We start from the raw sequence: 24,591 nt of genomic DNA, 5'->3' as shown, positions 1-24,591 counted from the left end.
GACAAGCCCTTTCTCAAAAATCCAAGTTGATTCACTACACTCCATTCGTTGACGACCAAGGAATTCTGCGCGTAGGAGGACGCATTGGAAATTCGATGGCAACCTATGAGGCAAAACATCCCATACTTCTTCCAAAGTAATCACCAGTCGCTGTTTTATTAGCTAGACACCAGCACGTCACATCGTTACACGCTGGAGTCGTCTTTATATTTCACACGTTGAGACAGAAGTATTGGATCCTTGGAGCCCGTAACATAGTCCGCAAAATTGTATTCAACTGCAAGATATGCTTCCTCCAGCGCAAAGGAACGAGCACACAACTCATAGCTGATCTTCCCGCGTTTCGCATTCAGCCCACCCGCTGCTTTCTGGATTGGATTACGCTGGACCAGTTACCATCAAGACGTCAGCAGGTCGGACACCGAAGTTTGGCAAAGCTTGGTTTGCCATTTTTGTTTGTCTGTCCACCAAAGCAATTCATCTCGAGCTCGTCAGTGATTTGACGACCCCTGCATTTATCGCCGCTTTCAAGCGGTTTTGGTCTCGACGGGGCCCTATATCCGACTTGTACTCGGACAATGGCACAACATCAAACTCCACCTTCGCCGAGTAATTGGTAGCAGTTCGTTGACTTTCGAGGAATATTCAACAATTTTAACTCAGATTGAAGGGTTACTCAACTCTCGCCCACTGTGCGCGCCCAACGATCACAGCTTGGATCCCCTTACCCCCGCTCATTTTCTTACAGGTCAACCTCACATGTCGGTGCCGGAGCCGTCCTTGTTAGACGCCAACATTAACAGACTGCAGCGTTGGAGACAACTGCAAGCCAAGGTTCAAGGATTCTGGAAACGTTGGAATCTGGAATACCTTACTTCCTTGCAACCTCACACGAAATGGCAGCAGGAGTCCAACGACATAGCCGTGGACACTCTTGTGGTACTGAAGGAGCCAAATCAACCGCCTAGCAAGTGGCTGCTTGGGCGAATCACCGAAGTTAATCCTGGCCAAGACGAGAGGGTTCGAGTGGTCACCGTCAAAACAGCCCGAGGAGTGTACAAGAGACCTATTACCAAACTTGCTGTGCTTCCCTTGTTCTGAACAGTCGTTCAGGGGGGCCGGTATGTTGAGAAATGAGCCTCGTAGTTTTTAATTCAATGTTCATGTATATCGCGATTGACCTATTCACACGCTCATGATTGTAGTACATCGCCTAAGTAACTATTTTTACGCGCATAGCTGTGTTGTTGTTTGCTCGGGTCCAGAACATAGCTGTAATGTTCTCACACGCATGGCCAGACCCGCAGCTGCGCACGCACACAGCGATGCGTTCCGTTATTTTTGAATTGAGACCATCGCGTCGAGTCGTATCGCGTGATCTTCCAATTCCCTTTTGCTCGACTTCTTTTCGCTGAGTTGAGTCAGTAGAAACTTCTAGACGAAGACGCCCGCACGCTTACTTTGTACCGCAGTAGAAACTTCTAGACGAAGCCGACCGCACGCTGACTTTGTACCGCCGCAGAATCGAACCCCCCGTTGGCTTTAAAAAGCAATACGATCGGCTCCTAACCATGGAGTCTCAATTTGGCAGTCTGCAACTGCTGATCTCGTTTGCCACTCCAAGGGCAACGACAGCTGCTGGCGATGCAGATTCGGTAGCCTAGATTGTGCAGCCAAGTACGTCTGCAGCGTCCGTGTCCGTGGTGTTCGCAAGTTCGCTAGTTGTCCCGTCCATCCCGATCCCACCAGTAAATAGACGTTCCGGACCTCCGGATATTGCCACCACAGGTACTAGGCCTGTGGTGACTAAACCACTGGTGGGAGTCCCACCAAAACGACAAGTTTTTGTATCACGGCTGGCCCTGACCTCACATCTAATGATGTAATTGCTTTTATTCAAAGCAAAATAAAAGCTGTGGGTTTAAAGGTGGAGAAATTTAACTTCTCTTATGCCAGGTAGATAGCCTCGTTAAAGATAAGCATCTCCCCAACTCAATTTGACACCATTTTCTCCGCCAAATTTTGGCCGGAGCATTTGGTGGTGAAGGAGTTTCAGGCTAAGAAGAAGAATAGGCCCCCCATATCCCTTACAAATCTTTCCAGTGTGCCACCCTCAACCTCAACTTCCTCTTCCTCAACTTCCCGTCTTGCTTCCACTTTTCCAAAAAACTAACTTCTCTTTTAGTAACCTATCAGAATGTAAGAGGCTTGCGTAGTAAGCTCAGCATTCTTTTCCGGGATAGTGTTGCATTTGCTTCCCACGTTATTGTGCTTACCGAAACCTGGTTAAAGCCGGACATTCTTAGTTCCGAGGTTTTAACAGGTCGGTACACAACTTTTAGGAACGATAGTTCGTCTCGACGTGCAGGAAGGGGTTCTAATTGCAGTGCACTCTTACTTCACGTCGGAACTCTTCGCAGTCCAAGTTCAACAGGAACTGGAATTCCTGTGTGTAAAATTGATTCTTCCCGCTTTCGCTTTATTCATTACTTGCTCGTATATTCCATCTTCTTCAGATATTTCAATTTATGAGCAGCACTTGTCTGCTTTAACCGCTGTTTCTTCCATATCCAGATAAAGATCATATGATAGTTCTTGGTGGCTTCAACTGGCCAGGAACTGTTTGGTCTTCGGTAAACGAGTCTAGTATCCTAGTGCCCATGTCACGACATGAATTTGTTGACGGCTGGCTTGACCTGTCCCTGTCTCAAGTAAACTATGTGAAAAATTCCTTGGGTCGATTGCTTGATCTGTGCTTTGTATCGGATCCTACCTTAGTGTTGTTAACCCGACCACTTCCGCTCACTATACCTGGAGACCCCTACCATCCTACTTTCGAAGTGTCGCTAGATATAGGACCAACTGTATTGGATCGGCCGAGTATGCTACCTGAACGTGTCCACTGCTTTCGTAAAGCCGAGTTTGTGAAGCTAAATAACCTCATTAGGGATTTTGATTGGTCCGCTTTTTTTGCACTGATTTTTTGCACTTTTGCACTAAAAGGCACAAACATTTTTTACAATACTCTTAGCACATTTTTTGATTCTTGTGTCCCACTTTCTTGTCCGATTAGATCTGGAAAACCCCCCTGGTTTACCAAAGAGTTATCCAGTTTTAAAAACTTAAAATCAAGACTTCATAAAAAATTTCAGGAAGTTGGTTCTTCTACTTCTCACTCTCGCTATGTAAAAGCTCGGTCAAACTTCAGTTCTTAATGCTCAATGTTATAAAAACTACCTATCTCGATGCAGGATACGTTTTTCTCAGGACCCTAAACAGTTTTACTGCTTCGTAAACAGTAAGCGTAGAACGTCCGCACACCCATCCTCGCTATCATTTTTTAATACGTCGGCAAATAATGATCAGGCAGTTGCCGATCTTTTTGCCCAATTTTTCCAAACCACCTGTTCTGAGGAAAGCTACTCTGGTGACCCGTACCCATACGGTTTACCGAAGTCAAACGGCATTTTCAGTCCCTTGTTAAATGAATGTTCCTTACTTCATGATCTTCGACTAGTTAAGCCGGTGTTTTCACCGGGTCCAGACGGGGTTCCTGGTTGTGTACTCAGGTACTGCGCCGAGGCACTGTGTGGACAATTGCTTTTTCTTGCTTCCCACCGATCTGGTAGGAATCGTTTATAATTCCTCCACAAAAAAGGTAGCAAGTCTGATGCAAAAAATTATAGAGGTATAGCAAAGTGATCCGCTATTACTAAAATGATTGAGAAGGTTTTAACTCCGCACTTGCAAAATCTCTGCAAGACACTTATATCTCCAACTCAGCATGGACTTATAAGGCGGCGATCAACCACCAAGAACTTGTTAGAGTTTACCTCTTTCATTATTAAAAGCTCTCAAGGTAATTTACAAACGGATGTTATTTACACCGACTTCAGTAAAGCATTCGACTCTGTAAACCATTCCCTTCTAGCACATAAACTTGGCCTTTTAGCGTTTCCGCCCAACCTCCTGAGATGGATTTCTTGCTATCTTTGTTCCAGGTCTCAAAGAGTCCTTTTCAAATCTCCCTTTCTTCACCAGTCAAGGTTTCTTCGGGAGTACTACAGGGCAGCCATCTAGGCCCCTTAATTTTCACACTCTTTATTAATGACTTGCCTTCAGTATTAACATACTCTCGAGTACTTATGTATGCGGATGATGTTAAACTCTGTGTCCAGTACAAGGACATTTCATTTCATTCTCGCTTGCAATCCGATCTCAATAGCTTTGAGTCATGGAGTTGTGCAAACTTGTTACACCTTAATGCCTCGAAAAGTTAAAGTTTTCCGAACACATTTCTACCATGGTAAATAAGGCCATAGGAGTGCTTGGGTTTATAAAGAGGTGGTCAAAGGAATTTGACGAAATAAATTAAAATTAAAGAAGAAGTGAATTCGTTACCGCCTAAGATTTACCGCCTAACATCTGTACATATGAATTCACACTTGAAGCACCATAACGATGTTGAGCAACATAAAATATCGAATTGATCAGAAACGGTCGTGTTGGGTTGGCCACAGCTCTGGTTTACCACGAGAGTCCCTAGTATCCGAAGCCTGATTAAAATCAACTAACATAAAAATTACCGCAAAATTTTACAAAAGCCAAGGCCAAGCAATATAGCAGTATACATCGTACTGATAAGCTCCAGTGCGGTGGCTAAAAATTTTATTGAACTTATTGAAAACAACGTAATTCGCCAATAAGGTGTTGGAGATGATGGCCACCAGGAGCGAAAGATCGACTGAGATTGCCATGATGAAAACTCGGCGAGCAAGCGACGACGCGGGCGCAAGATTGCAGCCCCTCCACCCAAAACGGCCAAGAAGGCAACAACAAAGCTCACAGCGGAGCTCAGTGATGTGACCAAACGACATTTGATCGTGGCACTCATCGACCGTAGCGTTGAGAATGGCAAGATGACACAGTGCAAGCTGTAGGGGCCGAATTCAGGGAAAGAGTATGTAATTTCACGGATAAGTACAGTTTTCTTTTGGTAATGCTTAAAAGTGCAGATACATAGTAACTCCGAAAGTGGATCGTAAGCTGCAAGCTTTCCGAAAAGCTTTCTAAAAAGAGTCGGCGCGCAGCGCACGCATTTAAGCGAAAGACGTCACGTTTACCTTGACCCAAGAGAGTAGCGTAGCGTAGGGAGAGCATATATTAAAAGCTTGACCAAAATCTCGCTCAATTGGGCGAAAGATCATCCGATTATGCAGGTAAAGTTCCTAAGATCATCCGATTATGCAAATATTATGGAAATATATTTCCAAATATTATCCGATCTTCGAGCTTTTGGTTCGGTACCGCTTAGCTGAACTTGCAGAAGTTGGGCTGGAGTTATTGACTGAGAATCGATTGATTAAAGCGGACGTGTTTGTGCTATATTCGGGAATAAATAAATATATATATATATATATATTTAGCCAACGAACAGTTCTGGCATCTACGCCATACCTCGTGAGCTGAGTTTCAATTAAGACCGAGAACCAGGAGATTTACCCAGGAAAGCGGTATAAAGAAATCCCAGCTGGTATGTCCGTGATTAATTTGGAATGTGTTCGTGGTAATATATATATAAGAATTTGTGTTATAGGACGGCGGCCCGTAGCCACGGTACTGCTCGTGCGATCATCAGTTGCATACGAGTGCATATACGGTGTGGTTTACGAGAGTTGTGGGGCGGATCGAAAAGACAAGTAGTGAACCCGCGGGAAAACACCGAACAGCGAGACCTGCAGCTTGACGTCGTCTGTCGAAAGCCTCAACAAATGTGGATGCACGGCGAAAACCAAGAGGTGCCTCCGGAACTTTTTTTTTGGCGTCATTGATGCCACCCGTTATCGAGCCTCCAATGAAAGTGTAGTCCGCAGACCGACGTCGAATCAGATCGGCAACCTGAAGTCAAGCTAAGGGGCTAATGTACCCCATCGTCAACTGATTTAGCTGTGCCAGCGACACCCAATAATGAACTCGAATTGAATAAGCGGTACTAGCCTACCAAAAGCGCTGTGAGTTTGTAAATAAAAACAAGTACATATATGCACTGAGCTGGGAAGTAACCTGCGTGTTACATATATTTTTCTATTGATATCACCTTTATATATCCGTAACCATAATGTATTGGTACCTCTCACCCCTTTAGAATCTGTTACCCATATATGATGGACATTTTTTAAATATTTATTTTTCCTAATATTTCTTCTAAATTTTTTTACTAATATATTAACCTATCGAGACACAGCAAAAATGAATTTAATTATAAGTTAAGAAACTTCCCGCTCCAAGAATTTAATTATATGATTAGGGATTTATTGAAATATATATATAATGATATTGATTTTGAGGTACAACGGCGAACTAAATTCAGGAGTCCGTCCTCAGAAAGGCATGATCGAAGTGGTGGGATGATAACTGCTTAACGTTATTCAAGGGTCTATACGGTCAGGTTACCTGTATAGCATAGGTTGGGAGGGTAGAGAAGATAGAGATTCTCACTAACACCGGAGTTTCTCATCATTTGAGTAGAGTAATTGATAAGTATGTCCACATTTTCCACAACCAACTTGTTAGTCCCATAACCAATTCCTTGCTCCGGTTAAACCTGGATTCTGTTGTTAGTTTTATGTTTGTTTCTTGATTCTTCTTTTTTTTTATTTTTAAATGTGCACCTAAAACATTATGCGAGTGTGTGTCAGTATGTGATAGGAGAGAGTAGAACGAACCCCGACAATCCGGCGAGCTTAGTCAGAGCATAGCTAGAGGTGCACACGAAATCTCTTCATACTAGTATGGGTAAACGGCAGCTATCCCACACCTGCACGCTACAAAGCAGGTGCATGGGCGCCTCGCCAACTGTTCGCTCGGATGAATGAAGACCCCGCGGCCCCTATGCCCACCTTCGATGGTACTGGGTGGGGTAAAAATCTTAAAGTTCAACGACGACAAAACACTTAGGCTGCTGATGCGTACGGTTTGCCAACTGGAAATGCTGAGGGAGGGGGGCAAGCTTCCCCACCATAATGTGTTGGGAAGCCCAGACATCAATGACAGAGGTGAGACACTCTTTTAGCCTTCTGTTAGACGATTCTACTGTTATAAGCGTGACATTATACATATGTATATTTGTTGAAAATTTTAGTGCTTTAGAAATTATTTTTTTGAAATTTTCACAACATTTTTACTAATTTTTCCCAAATCTAGCAATTTTTGCTTAGAAGATTCTGGCAGCACTGATTCAAAGGAACAAACTCAATCAATTCCTTAAGATCGCCAACCAACCGAATGGATATACACATCAGGAATGAGGTAGAGGGACTGATGTCAACTAACCAACATGCCTGTACCAAAGGGGAATCGGTGGAGGCGGCACTACACTCGGCAATAGTTACCGTTGAGAACGACCTTCCCAATAAAAAGTATGCGCTGGGAGTATTTATTAACATCTCCGGAGCATTTAATAACGTCGCTACGAACGCAATAAAAATTCGCCTGGAAGCGACTAACATACACCCAGCAATCAACCTGTGGATAAAGAGCCTCCTAAGTTATGGAAGTGTGCACACCACAGTGAGGAGTCCTGTCGCCCCTCCTGTGGAATCTTGTGGTCGATGACCTTAGAAAGAGATATGAAATGAAAGCCCCAATAATAAAAGCTTATGCAGATGACATACTTATTACGGGTGTATTTCCATCGACAATCAGCTACATAATGTAACCAACACTCAGGGAGATAGGTGAGTGGGCGAAAGTAGTAGGACGCAGCAGCAGCCAGGTCATTATTTGGTCCCGCAAACACCTTGAAAGTAGTCTCCTTTGCAACTACCCAGCTACCAACTACCAAGCCTACCCAGCCGAATATTGTAAACTCTCAGCAGCCCAAGGAGAAGCAACAAATACCTATTGAAGTGATAATATTTACAAAGTATGAAGGACTTTATATCATTCATGAGAACAACTATGTAAAGTCTTATTCAAAACCAAACCTAATTCCTCTACGACAAATATATCGAATGAGTACTTCTTTCAGAGACGCACTTCACCTTTAAAGCAAATACAACTTTCAAATAAGGGGTTATTTGTACTACAGATCATTCGTGGAAAAGCAGAGGCTGGAACAGGCATCTTAATTAAGACCTGCCACCGTGATTTGCAGTAATTCCGACTTAGTCTATGAAATGCGATACACGTTAAAAAACTCGCTGTCTACATAGAACATGTTTCGAAATAAGTCAGCCAGGAGGCTGGACTTTAAGAACGAAAAGTCGTTTTTGAAGTTTGGCGCCCTTAGATCCCCTTGATCCAGCTTATCAGAAGTTCTCGATCGACTGAACTTGGACCGTCGAAAAAGAAGAAGAAAATACATTGAAGGAAAAGTGTAAGGAACAGGTTACGTACAAAAATAAATAAGCCGGCAAGACTTAGAGAAGATTGAGTGTTTTTCTTACGGACGGATACCCTATCGTGGCTGCCCTGCCTCATCTGTTCTACCATCCCCCCAACCTCAAAGGAACATCCACTCGGCACGCCTATTATTCTGGATCAGCGTCAAAGAGCCACGTATGTCTGTCCGTCCGTCTTGTTTGATGCATAGCTCTCAGAGACTATGAGAGCTAGACCAACGAAATTTTGTATCCAGACTCCAGTGATATCACACTGAATCGACTTTGTTTCAACGCCCCTATCCGCCCTCAAAAAAGACAAAAATCTATGGCATCCACAATTTTAAAGATAGGAGAAAACCAAAACCGCAGACTCATAGAGAATGACTAGACTGCAGAATCGGAATCAGATCGGATAATTATTATAGCCAGACGGAACAAAAGAAATTTCAGTGGTTACGTATCGGGGCAACGCCGCTTCCTCATTTTCTGTCTCTCTCTCACACACTCGTGCATTATGTTCGCTCTATGGCGGAGGGGAGCCCATACTGGAGCCATTCGGTCAGGCAGTCGGTCAGTCCTCGTTGAGTCGGTCAGCACTCTTCAAGACAGTCGGTCAGTCCTCTTCGGGCGAAGGCACATAACACCAAAAAAGACAGTCGGTTTTCACCCAAATAAACGCCAAATGTAACCTTAACAACGGAACAATTTTTAATTTATAAATGTGAAGTCAGAGTTACCGAAAAAGCTCGGCAGCTTCCAAAAGTAACGAAATACAAATTTTCAATTTTTAAGAACCATCAAATTTGTATTTCCCGGCTATCCCAAACATTTTATTTACGAAATAATATCTGTTCAGTTGCAGAAATATGCTTAAGCAATAGTTTATAATACACGTCGGCATAACACAGTGGCACCGTGACACAGTGTTCTATTTAACATGTAATATAATACCTCACGACAACACACTGGCCACTGCAGTGAGTTCTGCTGACAATGCACTCTCTCCGCAGACGGCGAAGACAGCGGGGCAGTTGCTGACCATCAAAATATCGCTATTGCCCACCAGACACTAAAATTATCCATAATACACACAACATATATTTTACAGACTCAGCACTTTTGTACCTTTTATTACCTATAAATAAGAATCAGTTTTATCAATAAAATCAGTATCAGAAACAGTACCATAACTGGCTGTCACTCATCTGTCGCCGTGTCTTCAGACCCTCCCTTGCGCACCGTAGGATACCCACTCCGCAGTCTAACAGGTTCAAGTTCTAGTTTCGACGACCAAACTGTAGACGGTTTATGTACCGTATGCAGCCCAGCTTCCTACACACACACACACACACATTAACATATGGTGACCCCGACCTTGGTCATCCTTTCAAGCTGTCAGACAAGCTACAGTGAAAGGATTAGATCTGGACATCAGATTGAAGCAGTCAACAGGACATCTTCAATAAAAATTTGGCACCAGGCCATAAACTTACGGTAGCATCTCCTACCAATAAGTATCACTTTGGCAAATCTCACATATTCAGGTTATCATCCAACAGAAAAACAGCTATAGAATTCGATTACCACCAAAGTAATCAATTTTTGTTGTTCCGTGCGTTACACTGATTGGAAACAGCACAAATCCCTCCATCCAACACATCACCTGTACTATTACCTCTCTGACCGACAACGGTTGCGATTCGGAGCGTATCCAGCTGCAAAGCAAATAAAACACTCCCAACGGGTCAAAAGTAATAAGTACAAACAGATATAATGGATACACATATGGAGGCAGAAGCTGCCGCTACAATATCTACATGGGATCCGATATTGATTGCCATTATCAGAAACAAACTGGATGGAACAAATAAGGCCTTTTATGAGCAATCATTGGGAAGCTCAAAGGACATTCAGGCGCAGGATACGATGCTTCAGTTCTTGGAGCAAAGAATTCGGGTTCTAGGAACCAGTAAGAAGCCACCAGCATCAAGGATGGCTCTCTCTCTGGCACGACATGTGCATCAGCAAACACAGGGAGAGCGCGAGCACCCTTATGCACATTCTGCAAGAAAGCAAGCCATTGGCTCTACGGATGCGAAGAATTTCGCTCCAAATCTCCATCAGAACGACTAAATTGGGTACAAAAACAAAAAATGTGCGTTAATTGTTTTAGAACAAATCACAAAACAAACGCATGCCCTGGTCGAAACTGCTTCAAGTGTGACAAGAAGCACAACACGATGATACATTTGGAAACAGCATCAGGCGCAGCTTCAGAATCAAGAGGCCCGACGGTTGGTGCAGCATGTAACAATAGTTACAATCTTCTGGCCACAGCAAAGGTGGCAGTAGAACCCAACAACGGGCAGGTTGCTAATTTCAGAGCACTGCTAGATTCAGGATCACAGATAAACTTGATCTCTGAACGAATGGCATCAATGTTGTCACTCAAACTAAAAGACACAACATTACGGATCGAAGGAATTGGAGGTTAATCAAAGACCAGCAGAGTACGAGTAAATGTACTCATGAAATCCCTTCACAATGGTTTTACGCAAAGAATTGAAGCTTTCGTATTACCACAGATAATAGCTGATCAGCCAGCTCAGGCACTCGATTCAGAGAGCTTAAACGTACCAAGCAAGATCTCACTGGCAGATCCAAACTTCCATAAGCCAGGCAAAATCGACATGCTAATCGGAGCCGAGCATTACTACTCGCTGCTGCTACCAGATCAGCTAAGGACAGGAGGCCCGTTGCTACAAAACACGAAACTGGGATGTGGCAGGAAAAGTCAAATCTGCCCACAATTCCTCACCCATTTGTGCAACGGGAGTAAACGAGCTCATGGAAAGATTCTGGACTCTGGACAATCTAGAGACGGAAGACCAACCACGCACTCCAGTGGAAGCACGGTGCGAAGCTCATTTTACAGAAAATCTTCAGACAGCTGGTCCTTTGAGCCGGAGCGTTGCGAAGATCCATTTATTTGGATGCTGAGTTTTTAGCCACACCGTGTCAGCCTTTGTGTGTGTTACCTGACACAGTGTTTCTGTTTTATTGTAAAGCTCCCATTTTCCGAACACCCTTCAGCCCTGAAGGAGTCGTTGAAAGCCGCAACAAAAAGATTCCTAGCGTTGGAGCGGCGAAGCTCAACAGAAACTTGGAAGAGTTATGTGAACTTCATAGAAGAGTATGAAGGACTAGGACATATGAAGATTGTGCCAGCATCAAAAGTTCCCAAAAGGCACTACTTCATTCCACATCATTGTGTACTCAAACCTGAGAGCACCACCACAAAGCTTCGGGTAGTATTCGATGCCTCATGCAAATCAACAAGCGGGAAATCTTTGAACGACATTCTGCAGGCTGGACCCACCGTTCAGAGCGAACTTATGTCCATTCTGCTACGATTTCGAATTCATAAGTACGTATTCACTGCGGACATAGAAAAGATGTACCGGCAAGTGTGGATCAATCCGGAGGATCAATTCCATATTACTTCTTTCAGAGACGCACTTCACCTTTAAAGCAAATTCAACTTTCAAATAAGGGGTTATTTGTACTACAGATCATTCGTGGAAAAGCAGAGGCTGGAACAGGCATCTTAATTAAGACCTGCCACCGTGATTTGCAGTAATTCCGACTTAGTCTATGAAATGCGATACACGTTAAAAAACTCGCTGTCTACATAGAACATGTTTCGAAATAAGTCAGCCAGGAGGCTGGACTTTAAGAACGAAAAGTCGTTTTTGAAGTTTGGCGCCCTTAGATCCCTTGATCCAGCTTATCAGAAGTTCTCGATCGACTGAACTTGGACCGTCGAAAAAGAAGAAGAAAATACATTGAAGGAAAAGTGTAAGGAACAGGTTACGTACAAAAATAAATAAGCCGGCAAGACTTAGAGAAGATTGAGTGTTTTTCTTACGGACGGATACCCTATCGTGGCTGCCCTGCCTCATCTGTTCTACCATCCCCCCAACCTCAAAGGAACATCCACTCGGCACGCCTATTATTCTGGATCAGCGTCAAAGAGCCACGTATGTCTGTCCGTCCGTCTTGTTTGATGCATAGCTCTCAGAGACTATGAGAGCTAGACCAACGAAATTTTGTATCCAGACTCCTGTGATATCACACTGAATCGACTTTGTTTCAACGCCCCTATCCGCCCTCAAAAAAGACAAAAATCTATGGCATCCACAATTTTAAAGATAGGAGAAAACCAAAACCGCAGACTCATAGAGAATGACTAGACTGCAGAATCGGAATCAGATCGGATAATTATTATAGCCAGACGGAACAAAAGAAATTTCAGTGGTTACGTATCGGGGCAACGCCGCTTCCTCATTTTCTGTCTCTCTCTCACACACTCTTTATCGTGCATTATGTTCGCTCTATGGCGGAGGGGAGCCCATACTGGAGCCCTTCGGTCAGGCAGTCGGTCAGTCCTCGTTGAGTCGGTCAGCACTCTTCAAGACAGTCGGTCAGTCCTCTTCGGGCGAAGGCACATAACACCAAAAAAGTCAGTCGGTTTTCACCCAAATAAACGCCAAATTGTAACCTTAACAACGGAACAAATTTTAATTTATAAATGTGAAGTCAGAGTTACCGAAAAAGCTCGGCAGCTTCCAAAAGTAACGAAATACAAATTTTCAATTTTTAAGAACCATCAAATTTGTATTTCCCGGCTATACCAAACATTTTATTTACGAAATAATATCTGTTCAGTTGCAGAAATATGCTTAAGCAATAGTTTATAATACACGTCGGCATAACACAGTGGCACCGTGACACAGTGTTCTATTTAACATGTAATATAATACCTCACGACAACACACTGGCCACTGCAGTGAGTTCTGCTGACAATGCACTCTCTCCGCAGACGGCGAAGACAGCGGGGCAGTTGCTGACCATCAAAATATCGCAATTGCCCACCAGACACTAAAATTATCCATAATACACACAACATATATTTTACAGACTCAGCACTTTTGTACCTTTTATTACCTATAAATAAGAATCAGTTTTATCAATAAAATCAGTATCAGAAACAGTACCATAACTGGCTGTCACTCATCTGTCGCCGTGTCTTCAGACCCTCCCTTGCGCACCGTAGGATACCCACTCCGCAGTCTAACAGGTTCAAGTTCTAGTTTCGACGACCAAACTGTAGACGGTTTATGTACCGTATGCAACCCAGCTTCCTACACACACACACACACACATTAACATATGGTGACCCCGAACTTGGTCAAACCTTTCAAACTGTCAGACAAGCTACAGTGAAAGGATTCGATCTGGACATCAGATTGAAGCAGTCAACAGGACATCTTCAATAAAAATTTGGCACCAGGCCATAAACTTACGGTAGCATCTCCTACCAATAAGTATCACTTTGGCAAATCTCACATATTCAGGTTATCATCCAACAGAAAAACAGCTATAGAATTCGATTACCACCAAAGTAATCAATTTTTGTTGTTCCGTGCGTTACACTGATTGGAAACAGCACAAATCCCTCCATCCAACACATCACCTGTACTATTACCTCTCTGACCGACAACGGTTGCGATTCGGAGCGTATCCAGCTGCAAAGCAAATAAAACACTCCCAACGGGTCAAAAGTAATAAGTACAAACAGATATAATGGATACACATATGGAGGCAGAAGCTGCCGCTACAATATCTACATGGGATCCGATATTGATTGTCATTATCAGAAACAAACTGGATGGAAAAAATAAGGCCTTTTATGAGCAATCATTGGGAAGCTCAAAGGACATTCAGGCGCAGGATACGATGCTTCAGTTCTTGGAGCAAAGAATTCGGGTTCTAGGAACCAGTAAGAAGCCACCAGCATCAAGGAGAGAGCCAAAAGGCACGACATGTGCATCAGCAAACACAGGGAGAGCGCGAGCACCCTTATGCACATTCTGCAAGAAAGCAAGCCATTGGCTCTACGGATGCGAAGAATTTCGCTCCAAATCTCCATCAGAACGACTAAATTGGGTACAAAAACAAAAAATGTGCGTTAATTGTTTTAGAACAAATCACAAAACAAACGCATGCCCTGGTCGAAACTGCTTCAAGTGTGACAAGAAGCATTTGGAAACAGCATCAGGCGCAGCTTCAGAATCAAGAGGCCCGACGGTTGGTGCAGCAAGTAACAATAGTTACAATCTTCTGGCCACAGCAAAGGTGGCAGTAGAACCCAACAACGGGCAGGTTGCTAATTTCAGAGCACTGCTAGATTCAGGATCACAGATAAACTTGATCTCTGAACGAATGGCATCAATGTTGTCACTCAAACTAAAAGACACAACATTACGGATCGAAGGAATTGGAGGTTAATCAAAGACCAGCAGAGTACGAGTAAATGTGCTCATGAAATCCCTTCACAATGGTTTTACGCAAAGAATTGAAGCTTTCGTATTACCACAGATAATAGCTGATCAGCCAGCTCAGGCACTCGATTCAGAGAGCTTAAACGTACCAAGCAAGATCTCACTGGCAGATCCAAACTTCCATAAGCCAGGCAAAATCGACATGCTAATCGGAGCCGAGCATTACTACTCGCTGCTGCTACCAGATCAGCTAAGGACAGGAGGGCCGTTGCTACAAAACACGAAACTGGGATGGATTGTGGCAGGAAAAGTCAAATCTGCCCACAATTCCTCACCCATTTGTGCAACGGGAGTAAACGAGCTCATGGAAAGATTCTGGACTCTGGACAATCTAGAGACGGAAGACCAACCACGCACTCCAGTGGAAGCACGGTGCGAAGCTCATTTTACAGAAAATCTTCAGACAGCTGGTCCTTTGAGCCGGAGCGTTGCGAAGATCCATTTATTTGGATGCTGAGTTTTTAGCCACACCGTGTCAGCCTTTGTGTGTGTTACCTGACACAGTGTTTCTGTTTTATTGTAAAGCTCCCATTTTCCGAACACCCTTCAGCCCTGAAGGAGTCGTTGAAAGCCGCAACAAAAAGATTCCTAGCGTTGGAGCGGCGAAGCTCAACAGAAACTTGGAAGAGTTATGTGAACTTCATAGAAGAGTATGAAGGACTAGGACATATGAAGATTGTGCCAGCATCAAAAGTTCCCAAAAGGCACTACTTCATTCCACATCATTGTGTACTCAAACCTGAGAGCACCACCACAAAGCTTCGGGTAGTATTCGATGCCTCATGCAAATCAACAAGCGGGAAATCTTTGAACGACATTCTGCAGGCTGGACCCACCGTTCAGAGCGAACTTATGTCCATTCTGCTACGATTTCGAATTCATAAGTACGTATTCACTGCGGACATAGAAAAGATGTACCGGCAAGTGTGGATCAATCCGGAGGATCAATTCCATAGTACTTCTTTCAGAGACGCACTTCACCTTTAAAGCAAATACAACTTTCAAATAAGGGGTTATTTGTACTACAGATCATTCGTGGAAAAGCAGAGGCTGGAACAGGCATCTTAATTAAGACCTGCCACCGTGATTTGCAGTAATTCCGACTTAGTCTATGAAATGCGATACACGTTAAAAGACTCGCTGTCTACATAGAACATGTTTCGACTTTAAGAACGAAAAGTCGTTTTTGAAGTTTGGCGCCCTTAGATCCCTTGATCCAGCTTATCAGAAGTTCTCGATCCACTGAACTTGGACCGTCGAAAAAGAAGAAGAAAATACATTGAAGGAAAAGTGTAAGGAACAGGTTACGTACAAAAATAAATAAGCCGGCAAGACTTAGAGAAGATTGAGTGTTTTTCTTACGGACGGATACCCTATCGTGGCTGCCCTGCCTCATCTGTTCTACAATCCCCCCAACCTCAAAGGAACATCCACTCGGCACGCCTATTATTCTGGATCAGCGTCAATAGCCGAGGCGAAAGAGCCACATATGTCTGTCCGTCCGTCTTGTTTGATGCATAGCTCTCAGAGACTATGAGAGCTAGACCAACGAAATTTTGTATCCAGACTCCAGTGATATCACACTGAATCGACTTTGTTTCAACGCCCCTATCCGCCCTCAAAAAAGACAAAAATCTATGGCATCCACAATTTTAAAGATAGGAGAAAACCAAAACCGCAGACTCATAGAGAATGACTAGACTGCAGAATCGGAATTAGATCGGATAATTATTATAGCCAGACGGATTTCCGCTTCCTCATTTTCTGTCTCTCTCTCACACACTCTTTATCGTGCCTTATGTTCGCTCTATGGCGGAGGGGAGCCCATACTGGAGCCCTTCGGTCAGGCAGTCGGTCAGTCCTCGTTGAGTCGGTCAGCACTCTTCAAGACAGTCGGTCAGTCCTCTTCGGGCGAAGGCACATAACACCAAAAAAGTCAGTCGGTTTTCACCCAAATAAACGCCAAATTCTAACCTTAACAAAGGAACAATTTTTAATTTATAAATGTGAAGTCAGAGTTACCGAAAAAGCTCGGCAGCTTCCAAAAGTAACGAAATACAAATTTTCAGCTTTTAAGAACCATCAAATTTGTATTTCCCGGCTATCCCAAACATTTTATTTATGAAATAATATCTGTTCAGTTGCAGAAATATGCTTAAGCAATAGTTTATAATACACGTCGGCATAACACAGTGGCACCGTGACACAGTGTTCTATTTAACATGTAATATAATACCTCACGACAACACACTGGCCACTGCAGTGAGTTCTGCTGACAATGCACTCTCTCCGCAGACGGCGAAGACAGCGGGGCAGTTGCTGACCATCAAAATATCGCAATTGCCCACCAGACACTAAAATTATCCATAATACACAAAACATATATTTTACAGACTCAGCACTTTTGTACCTTTTATTGCCTATAAATAAGAATCAGTTTTATCAATAAAATCAGTATCAGAAACAGTACCATAACTGGCTGTCACTCATCTGTCGCCGTGTCTTCAGACCCTCCCTTGCGCACCGTAGGATACCCACTCCGCAGTCTAACAGGTTCAAGTTCTAGTTTCGACGACCAAACTGTAGACGGTTTATGTACCGTATGCAACCCAGCTTCCTACACACACACACACACATTAACAATATCAAAATCTTTAAAGTCGAAATCGTTGATCAATCTTTGTGAGCTGCCGAACACAACATATGCAAGCACAATTTTATTTCGACGGACCGTCGACCTGGCATAGTTCCATTCGTTGCCTTGCATGTGTATTACATATAGGTAATCGGCTACCAATTTAAAAGTTTAGACAGAAGCATAGTTGTTCAACGAAAGACAGCTATCCAAGACAGGTTCAGGGCTTTCAATGCAATCACACGACTTCCTAAGCCAGGAAAAGACAAAACGCAGCCATCGTCGTCCAGACCAATAAGCCTGCTTAAGTAAGCAGGTAAGTATCTTTCAAAGCTATTTGAAAAAGTCATCCTGCTGCGCATCAGCTCAGACATCCAACATAGCAACATAGCAACAACTAGCAACATAGTTCGATCTCACCAATTCGATTTTCGAGAGAAGTAAGGAACAATTGCGCATGTCAACCGCATCACGTCAGAGATACCTACAGCATTTGAACAACGGGATTATTTATTTATTTATTATTTACCGGCACTATTTCTAGTCGTCGCCCAAGAATTCGACCGATAATGGGTAACAAAATTGAAGTACTTATTTTCTCTTTGAACCAAACCGACTTATAAGGAGGGGGAACGTTGTGAGTTACTGCTGCGACCTCAACTCTACATTTATACCCGATACTTAGTCAGCATTGAGCGACAAAGTGTGCGCGCGGGAGAGACTGAAAACGTGCCTGAATGTGTCGTCGGGCGCTAGCAACTAGTACAGTATTGTCATTCTCTATGATTGTACATTTTTATTTTTCCCGTATCTTCTAAATTGTGGATGCCACAAATTTTCGTCCTTTAAGAGGGCGGAGCTGGGCGGAGCTGGGCGGGACGGACAGACATGACAGACAGAATATATATATACTTTATGGGTAACGCTTTCTTCTGTACGTTACACACATCTACATTCACCACAAATCTAATATACCTATACTCATTTTTAATACCGTGTATAAAAGTTCAAACCGACAAAACATGACAATGCTTGTTGTAATAATTATCCGATTATCTTGTGCTTGTTAAATACATACTTCTCTCAATCTACGAGTAACTGGTACACAGTCTTACCTGGAATATCTCTGAAAATGGTGGCCGTTAAGCCCTTAAACGCTCCACGTACACCTTCTGTTTTTATTATATATCTAATGCAGTTGATGGGCCCAGTGAATTTAATTCCACTGTCAATCTGTGACGATAATTGAAGCCTTGTTTTCGCCAGCTCCATCGGTGCACATACAAAGCTTTGCGCTAGTCCGGCAATGGAACCAGCATAAAAGTGTGAAAGGAGTGAATTGGGTTCATCTGACAAACGTTGAATATTTCCATATACTCCGAAAACGATTGAGTTTACTAATCCAATTCCTGACATTGGACTGCTTATTCCTCTATATAAACCTTGAATATTATCTTTTTTTATTATTTTTTTTAAGCAATGAAATGTTCCTTTATATTTCGGATTCTTAGGGTCATCAGTTTGCAAATGAACTTTCACAGTATCTAATGGGTGGCCAACAAGTACTCCAGCAGCACCTTTAAATAAAAAAATGCAAATTGTATTTAGTCCTACACTATAAAGTCCTAATCAATAAATAAACTATGCATATAAATAAACCATATTAACTCTGAGTGTGGATACAAAATTTCGTTGGTCTAGCTCTTATAGTCTTTGGGAATTAGGCGCTCATAGCGACAGACGGACGGACGGACAGAAGGACAGACAGACATGGCACTATCGACTCGGCTATTGATGCTGATTAAGAATATATATACTTTATGGGGTCGGAAACGCTTCCTTCTGGTCGTTACACTCATCCATTTTCACCAAAAATCTAATATACCCCTATACTCATGTTGAGTATCTGGTATAAAAATACTTAACCAGTGCAGTCCTAAAATAGCACTAATATAAACATGCACTCAAATTACTGCTTAAACCACTTATACAACAGTCAAAGGAAAACAATTTATTATTATTACCAACAAGATGGACGTTAAGGTCCTTGGCGATGTCCCGGTTACGGATATACTACTCAGCTCTTTCCTCTGGAATGTCATGATCCTCGCGAGGTTAGTTTTGGCGGCAATCCCATACACCTGAATGTCGTACTTCCAGGCAGGGGGTAGTATGGCTTTGTAGATTAGGACGTTGTTATACCGGATACTCAAAATGAGTATTGGGGTATATTAGATTTGTGGTGAAAATGGATGTGTGTAACGTCCAGAAGGAATCGTTTCCGACCCCATAAAGTATATATATTCTTTATCAGCATCAATAGCCGAGTCGATTGAGCCCTGTCTGTCTGTCCGTCCGTCCGTCTGTCCGTCTGTCTATCCGTCCGTATCAGCGCCTAGTGCTCAAAGACTATAAGAGCTAGAGCAACGACGTTTTATATCCGGACTTCTGTGATATGTCACTGCTACAAGTATATTTCAAAACTTTGCCCTGCCCACTTCCGCCCCCCAAAAAGGGCGAAAATCTGTGGACCACAAATTCAGAGATACGAGAAAACTGAAAACGCAGAATCGTAGAGGATGTCTATATGTTCTTGAGTGTAAAATCTAAACCAGATCGTAACATTATCATAGCCAGAATCAAGAAAACAATTTCATTCTTTCTCGCTCTGTCTCTATCTAACACACAGGTTTCATGGTCGGTTTTGCCAATTGCAAAATATGAGTTCAAGGATCTCAGAACCTATAAGAGCCAGAGCAACCAAATTTGGTATCCACACTCCTGTGATATCGGACCTTGACCGTTTTGTGTCAAAATTTCGCCGCACCCCCTTCCGCCCCCACAAAGGACGAAAATCTGGGGCATCCACAAATCTCAGAGACTATTAACGCTAGAGTAACCAAATTTGGTATCCGCACTTCTGTTAGATCTCACTATAAAACGTATATCTCAGAATTTCGTGTGTGTGATTCCTACGCTGCTCCACGATTTTCCCAAGCAGGAAGACACCAGAGCTAGAGCCCATTCCTAAAGTGTGCGTCACCACTGCACACTTATCAGGGTTTATGGAGATGTTCCATCGACAGGCCTAGTTTTCAAACACCTTGATGTATTGCTGTAGGTTGTCTGTGGCATCATAGACACAGCTATGCAATAAACTCAAACTTTTTTAAACAAAACCGACTTAAACAAATTTTTTATTTATGGATTTATTTGAAAATTAAAAACAAACAATTTTGTTGTTTGTATGTATTTGAATGTAATGTCTTTGCAGACGTAAGCTTCCATTTTTCCATATAACATAAGAATTCTGGTGAAATACTGAGCTTCTTCTGCAGCGTGGATTTAGAACGCGAAATATTTTCTGTCTAAATAGGGGAACCCGATTACGGCCTGTGGTTAAGCGATAAGAAACCGAGTTTTAATTTAGTTTATGACCGTTTGGAATATGAGACAGACAGGCCACTATTCCAGACGACGAAACATGTAATTCCGGTGATGATCGATCTTGATGTGTTTACTGCTATGCAGACGATCCTCCCTCGCAGCTTTTGTCGGACAACGAACGTCGAGAAAGGGCGATACAACAACTAAAATCTGAGGGAGAAACAAACAAGCAAAAAAATGCTACACCATCTGGGTGTTTAAGAACTTCAATTCTGTAGAGCTAATGAATCGGCCCTTAAAGCGTTGTAGCTTCGGTTTTAGCGTTGTAGGTTACCATCTGGGAAAACTCTAAGCTTTAAAATCCAAGCCGATACCTTTTGACTATTTTATTTCACGGAATTTACATTAGTGTCTTGTTGTTTTATATTTTATTCATACATCTATATCTATTTTAGGCTGGCAAAAACCCTCTAGCTGAACCCTCCACGAGGGTGCCGGCTGGGCAATGGACACTGCATTATCCCGGGCGAGGATAATGCACTTGCCTTGCCCGGGGTAATGCAGTGTCTAGCTAAGGCTATGGTCCATCGTCTTCCCGATCTAAAGTCAGGGGAACTGAACCAAGACCATGGCTAGAGGTGCCTGGCGGCCAGGCATAAAACGCTAGGGGGTGGTCCCCCCGATAAACATTAACCGGTATGCACCTTCGGGCCAAATATGGAGGTAGATAAGGAGCAAACACGGGTTGGGATGTCAACCCAAACGTCGGTGGAAAGCGTGACTGCTACCACCGGCGGGCACGGGGAGGAGCAATCCTCTCTGCGTGTCGCCAGCGGTCAGACCTCGGGCATGGCGGGAGCACGTCATGTCAGTTGTAATACTACTGCCACAAAAACGACGCGTTGCAGGGTGAGCCGCGCGGGTGCCGTTGTCGATGCAGACTCGGACCTGGAGAGCGTGCTATTCCTTAGCAAGACCGAAGAGGAAAGCCTTCTCCGCTCGCCGGAACCAGGTACCAGCTCCCTGCGTAGGGAAGGGCCGAAGCGTTCCAGGGAGGGGATGAAGGCAAAAGCTCAGTATAAGGCGGCCCTCAAGTTACTGAGCCGGCTACAGGGCAAGGCGGATATCTCCCAAGAGGAGAAGTCCAAGCTAGCCTGGGCTGAGCAACGGGTACAGGAGGGCCGCGAATACTACGCGCAGTTGCCGCAGATGAAGGCAACAAACGGTGGATTCGCCAACAAGGTGGAGGAGATGTTGGCCACCAAGACGCAACGCTCGATCGAGAGTGCTGCCAAAGACACTCCGGCGAGCAAGCGGCAACGTGGGCCCAAGGTGGCCACCCCCCAGCCGAAGACGAGGAAGCCGAGGGTGAAGGCCATGAGCGAGGTGTCCAAGAGACATCTCATTGTAGCCTTGATCGATCGCAGCGATGAGAACGGTAAGATGACGGCGGCGCAGTGGAAGTTAGTCCACGCGCAGCTCGTCGAGGCACTGTTCTCGCGAATGGAGGAGGACCCTAGCGCTCCCATGCCCACGTTCGATGGAGCGGGATGGCTGAACGGGGTCAAAATCCTTAAGTGCAACGACGACCTAACGCGGCAGTGGCTGGTGCAGAAGGTTTCCCTACTGTAAGCTCTGTGGGAGGGGGCCAAGCTGGAGGTGGTAGACAGGGAGCTGATCCCGTCCATACCAAAGGCAAAGGTGCTCTTCCCCATTGCTGTCCAGGGGGAGCGAGCATTGAAGCTGCTGCAGAGGCGAAATCCGGACGTGCCAACGGCTGATTGGAAGGTTCTGCATGCCGGTAGCCCACTACCCAACGAGGGGGGCCAGCACGTGATCCTCCAGATCAGCAAGGTGGCGGAGGACATCCTGTATCCCAAGTTCGGGAAGATGGCGTGGGGCGTAGGTAGCGTATACCTACGGCTGAAAAAGCGCCACCCCGAGGATAAAGATGCGCACACCCTCCAGGCAGGCGAGGTCGAGAAGGACCTAGGTCTGGAGACCATAGTCCCAGGGTCTTGCGCTGGACGACTCGGAGGAGGAGGAAGACGGTGACGGTGACCTGACAATCAAAGTCAACCCGTCATGCGAGGTTGAGTTAGCCACCCATGACACTAAGGGTGCTGCAACTCAATCTCCATAGAAGCAAGGTAGCGTCGGCGGAGCTCCTCATTGCCATGGAGCAAGGGCCCGCCGACATAGCTTTAGTCCAGGAGCCGTGGATTGCGTCAGGCAACTCTGTGGCCGGACTAAAGTCCTCAAATTACAGCCTTCTCTACTCAACATCGGTAAGCAGGAACAGAACCGCCGTACTCGTACGGAAGGGAATCCATGCTCATCTTATGTCTCATTACAGCACGGATGACCTGACGGTGGTGATGCTGGAGAGCGAGGAAAAGCGCCTAATGGCAGCTTCCTGCTACATGGCACACGACAGGCCCGCCCCGCCGGAAGAACTTAGGAGTCTGGTGACAGAAGCCGGCTCCAAAAATCTCCAACTCCTCATCGGTGCAGACGCCAACGCCCATCACAATGTGTGGGGAAGCCCTGACACAAACGATAGAGGTGAGTCCCTCCTAGACTTTATCTTATCCACTAACTTAGATGTAGCAAACGTGGGGGAGGAACACACCTTCGTGGGTCCCACTTCGTCAAAAGTGCTAGACCTAACTCTTGTCACGGGAAAGAGTACCTTGGTATCTGACTGGAGAGTCCTCGAAAGACCATCCTTCTCAGACCATAAGTACATTCAGTTCAAGTGCAAATTCAAACACTCTTCGAAGATAACAGTCTATAGAAACCCCCGAAACACAAACTGGGTAAAGTTTATAAAGACTGTTACTACGAAACTCGCGAATCTGGAATCTGGCTCAGTGAAATCCGCGGAGGATATAGAGAAGTCCCTAAAGACCCTATCCAACGAGTTACTGAACGCCTACCATGCATCATGCAAACCCTTGAGAACGAAGAGGAGGTCCAAGCCACTCTGGTGGAACCGAGATCTCTCTCTCCAAAGGAACAACTTCAAGGAATTCTTCAAGATCGCCAAACAAGCGAACGAAGAGATTGTCAATGAGGAATATAAAATCCTACTTAGGAGCTACAAGAAGGAAATACGTAAGGCACAAAGGAACTCGTGGAGACACTTCTGCTCCAACATTGAGAAAGTGCCCGAAACCGCTAGGCTCCAGAAGCTGCTCTCAAAGCAGCCCACAGTACAGAGCCAACTAAAATTAGACAACGGACGGCACTACACTCGCTAGTAGCCACCATCGAGAGCGCCCTTCACAACAAAAAGTATGCTTTGGGAGCATTTGTGGACATCTCAGGAGCATTCAACAACGTGGCAACAACCGCAATAACAAGTCGCCTAGAAGCGCATAACATACACCCTGCAATCAACGTCTGGATCAAAAACCTCCTAGGTTGTAGACGGGTGCAATCGGATTGGGGCACCGCTTCCATGGTAAAGGGGGCACACAGAGGCACACCTCAAGGTGGAGTCCTATCGCCACTACTGTGGAATCTGGTGGTCGACGACCTCATTAAGAGATTTGAAAGGAAGGTATCAGTAGACTGGCTATGACAATTAGTAAACGGAAGACAGTACCAAGTTATGTTTTTCTTTAAAGATTATTTATGTATTTCTTGATTACTTTTTGCTGCAACACCGGTCCACACAGATCACAAAAGAAGAGAGAGAGTCGACACTTCAAGTGTGACCAGACTAACTCATAATAATAATACCTAACATATCGATAATATTATTTAATGTTATTAT

At 44.3% G+C, this 24,591-nt stretch overlaps 1 protein-coding gene across 1 annotated transcript in view; it reads right to left on the bottom strand.

The window, feature by feature from the left end:
• LOC113565547 (mitochondrial basic amino acids transporter) overlaps positions 1-24,591 on the bottom strand; it is a 189,917-nt gene that overhangs the window by 54,445 nt on the left and 110,881 nt on the right. Inside the window, exon 2 of the mRNA XM_026987857.1 lies at positions 18,539-19,000. Coding sequence (XP_026843658.1) covers positions 18,539-19,000 — 462 coding nt within the window. The remainder of the gene's footprint in view (positions 1-18,538; positions 19,001-24,591) is intronic.

The sequence above is a fragment of the Drosophila persimilis genome, unplaced genomic scaffold (genome assembly GCF_003286085.1).
Source record: "Drosophila persimilis strain 14011-0111.01,24,50 unplaced genomic scaffold, DperRS2 tig00000124-arrow-pilon, whole genome shotgun sequence".
NCBI classification, from domain to species: domain Eukaryota; kingdom Metazoa; phylum Arthropoda; class Insecta; order Diptera; family Drosophilidae; genus Drosophila; species Drosophila persimilis.
This window is presented reverse-complemented; position numbering and strand designations above follow the sequence as displayed.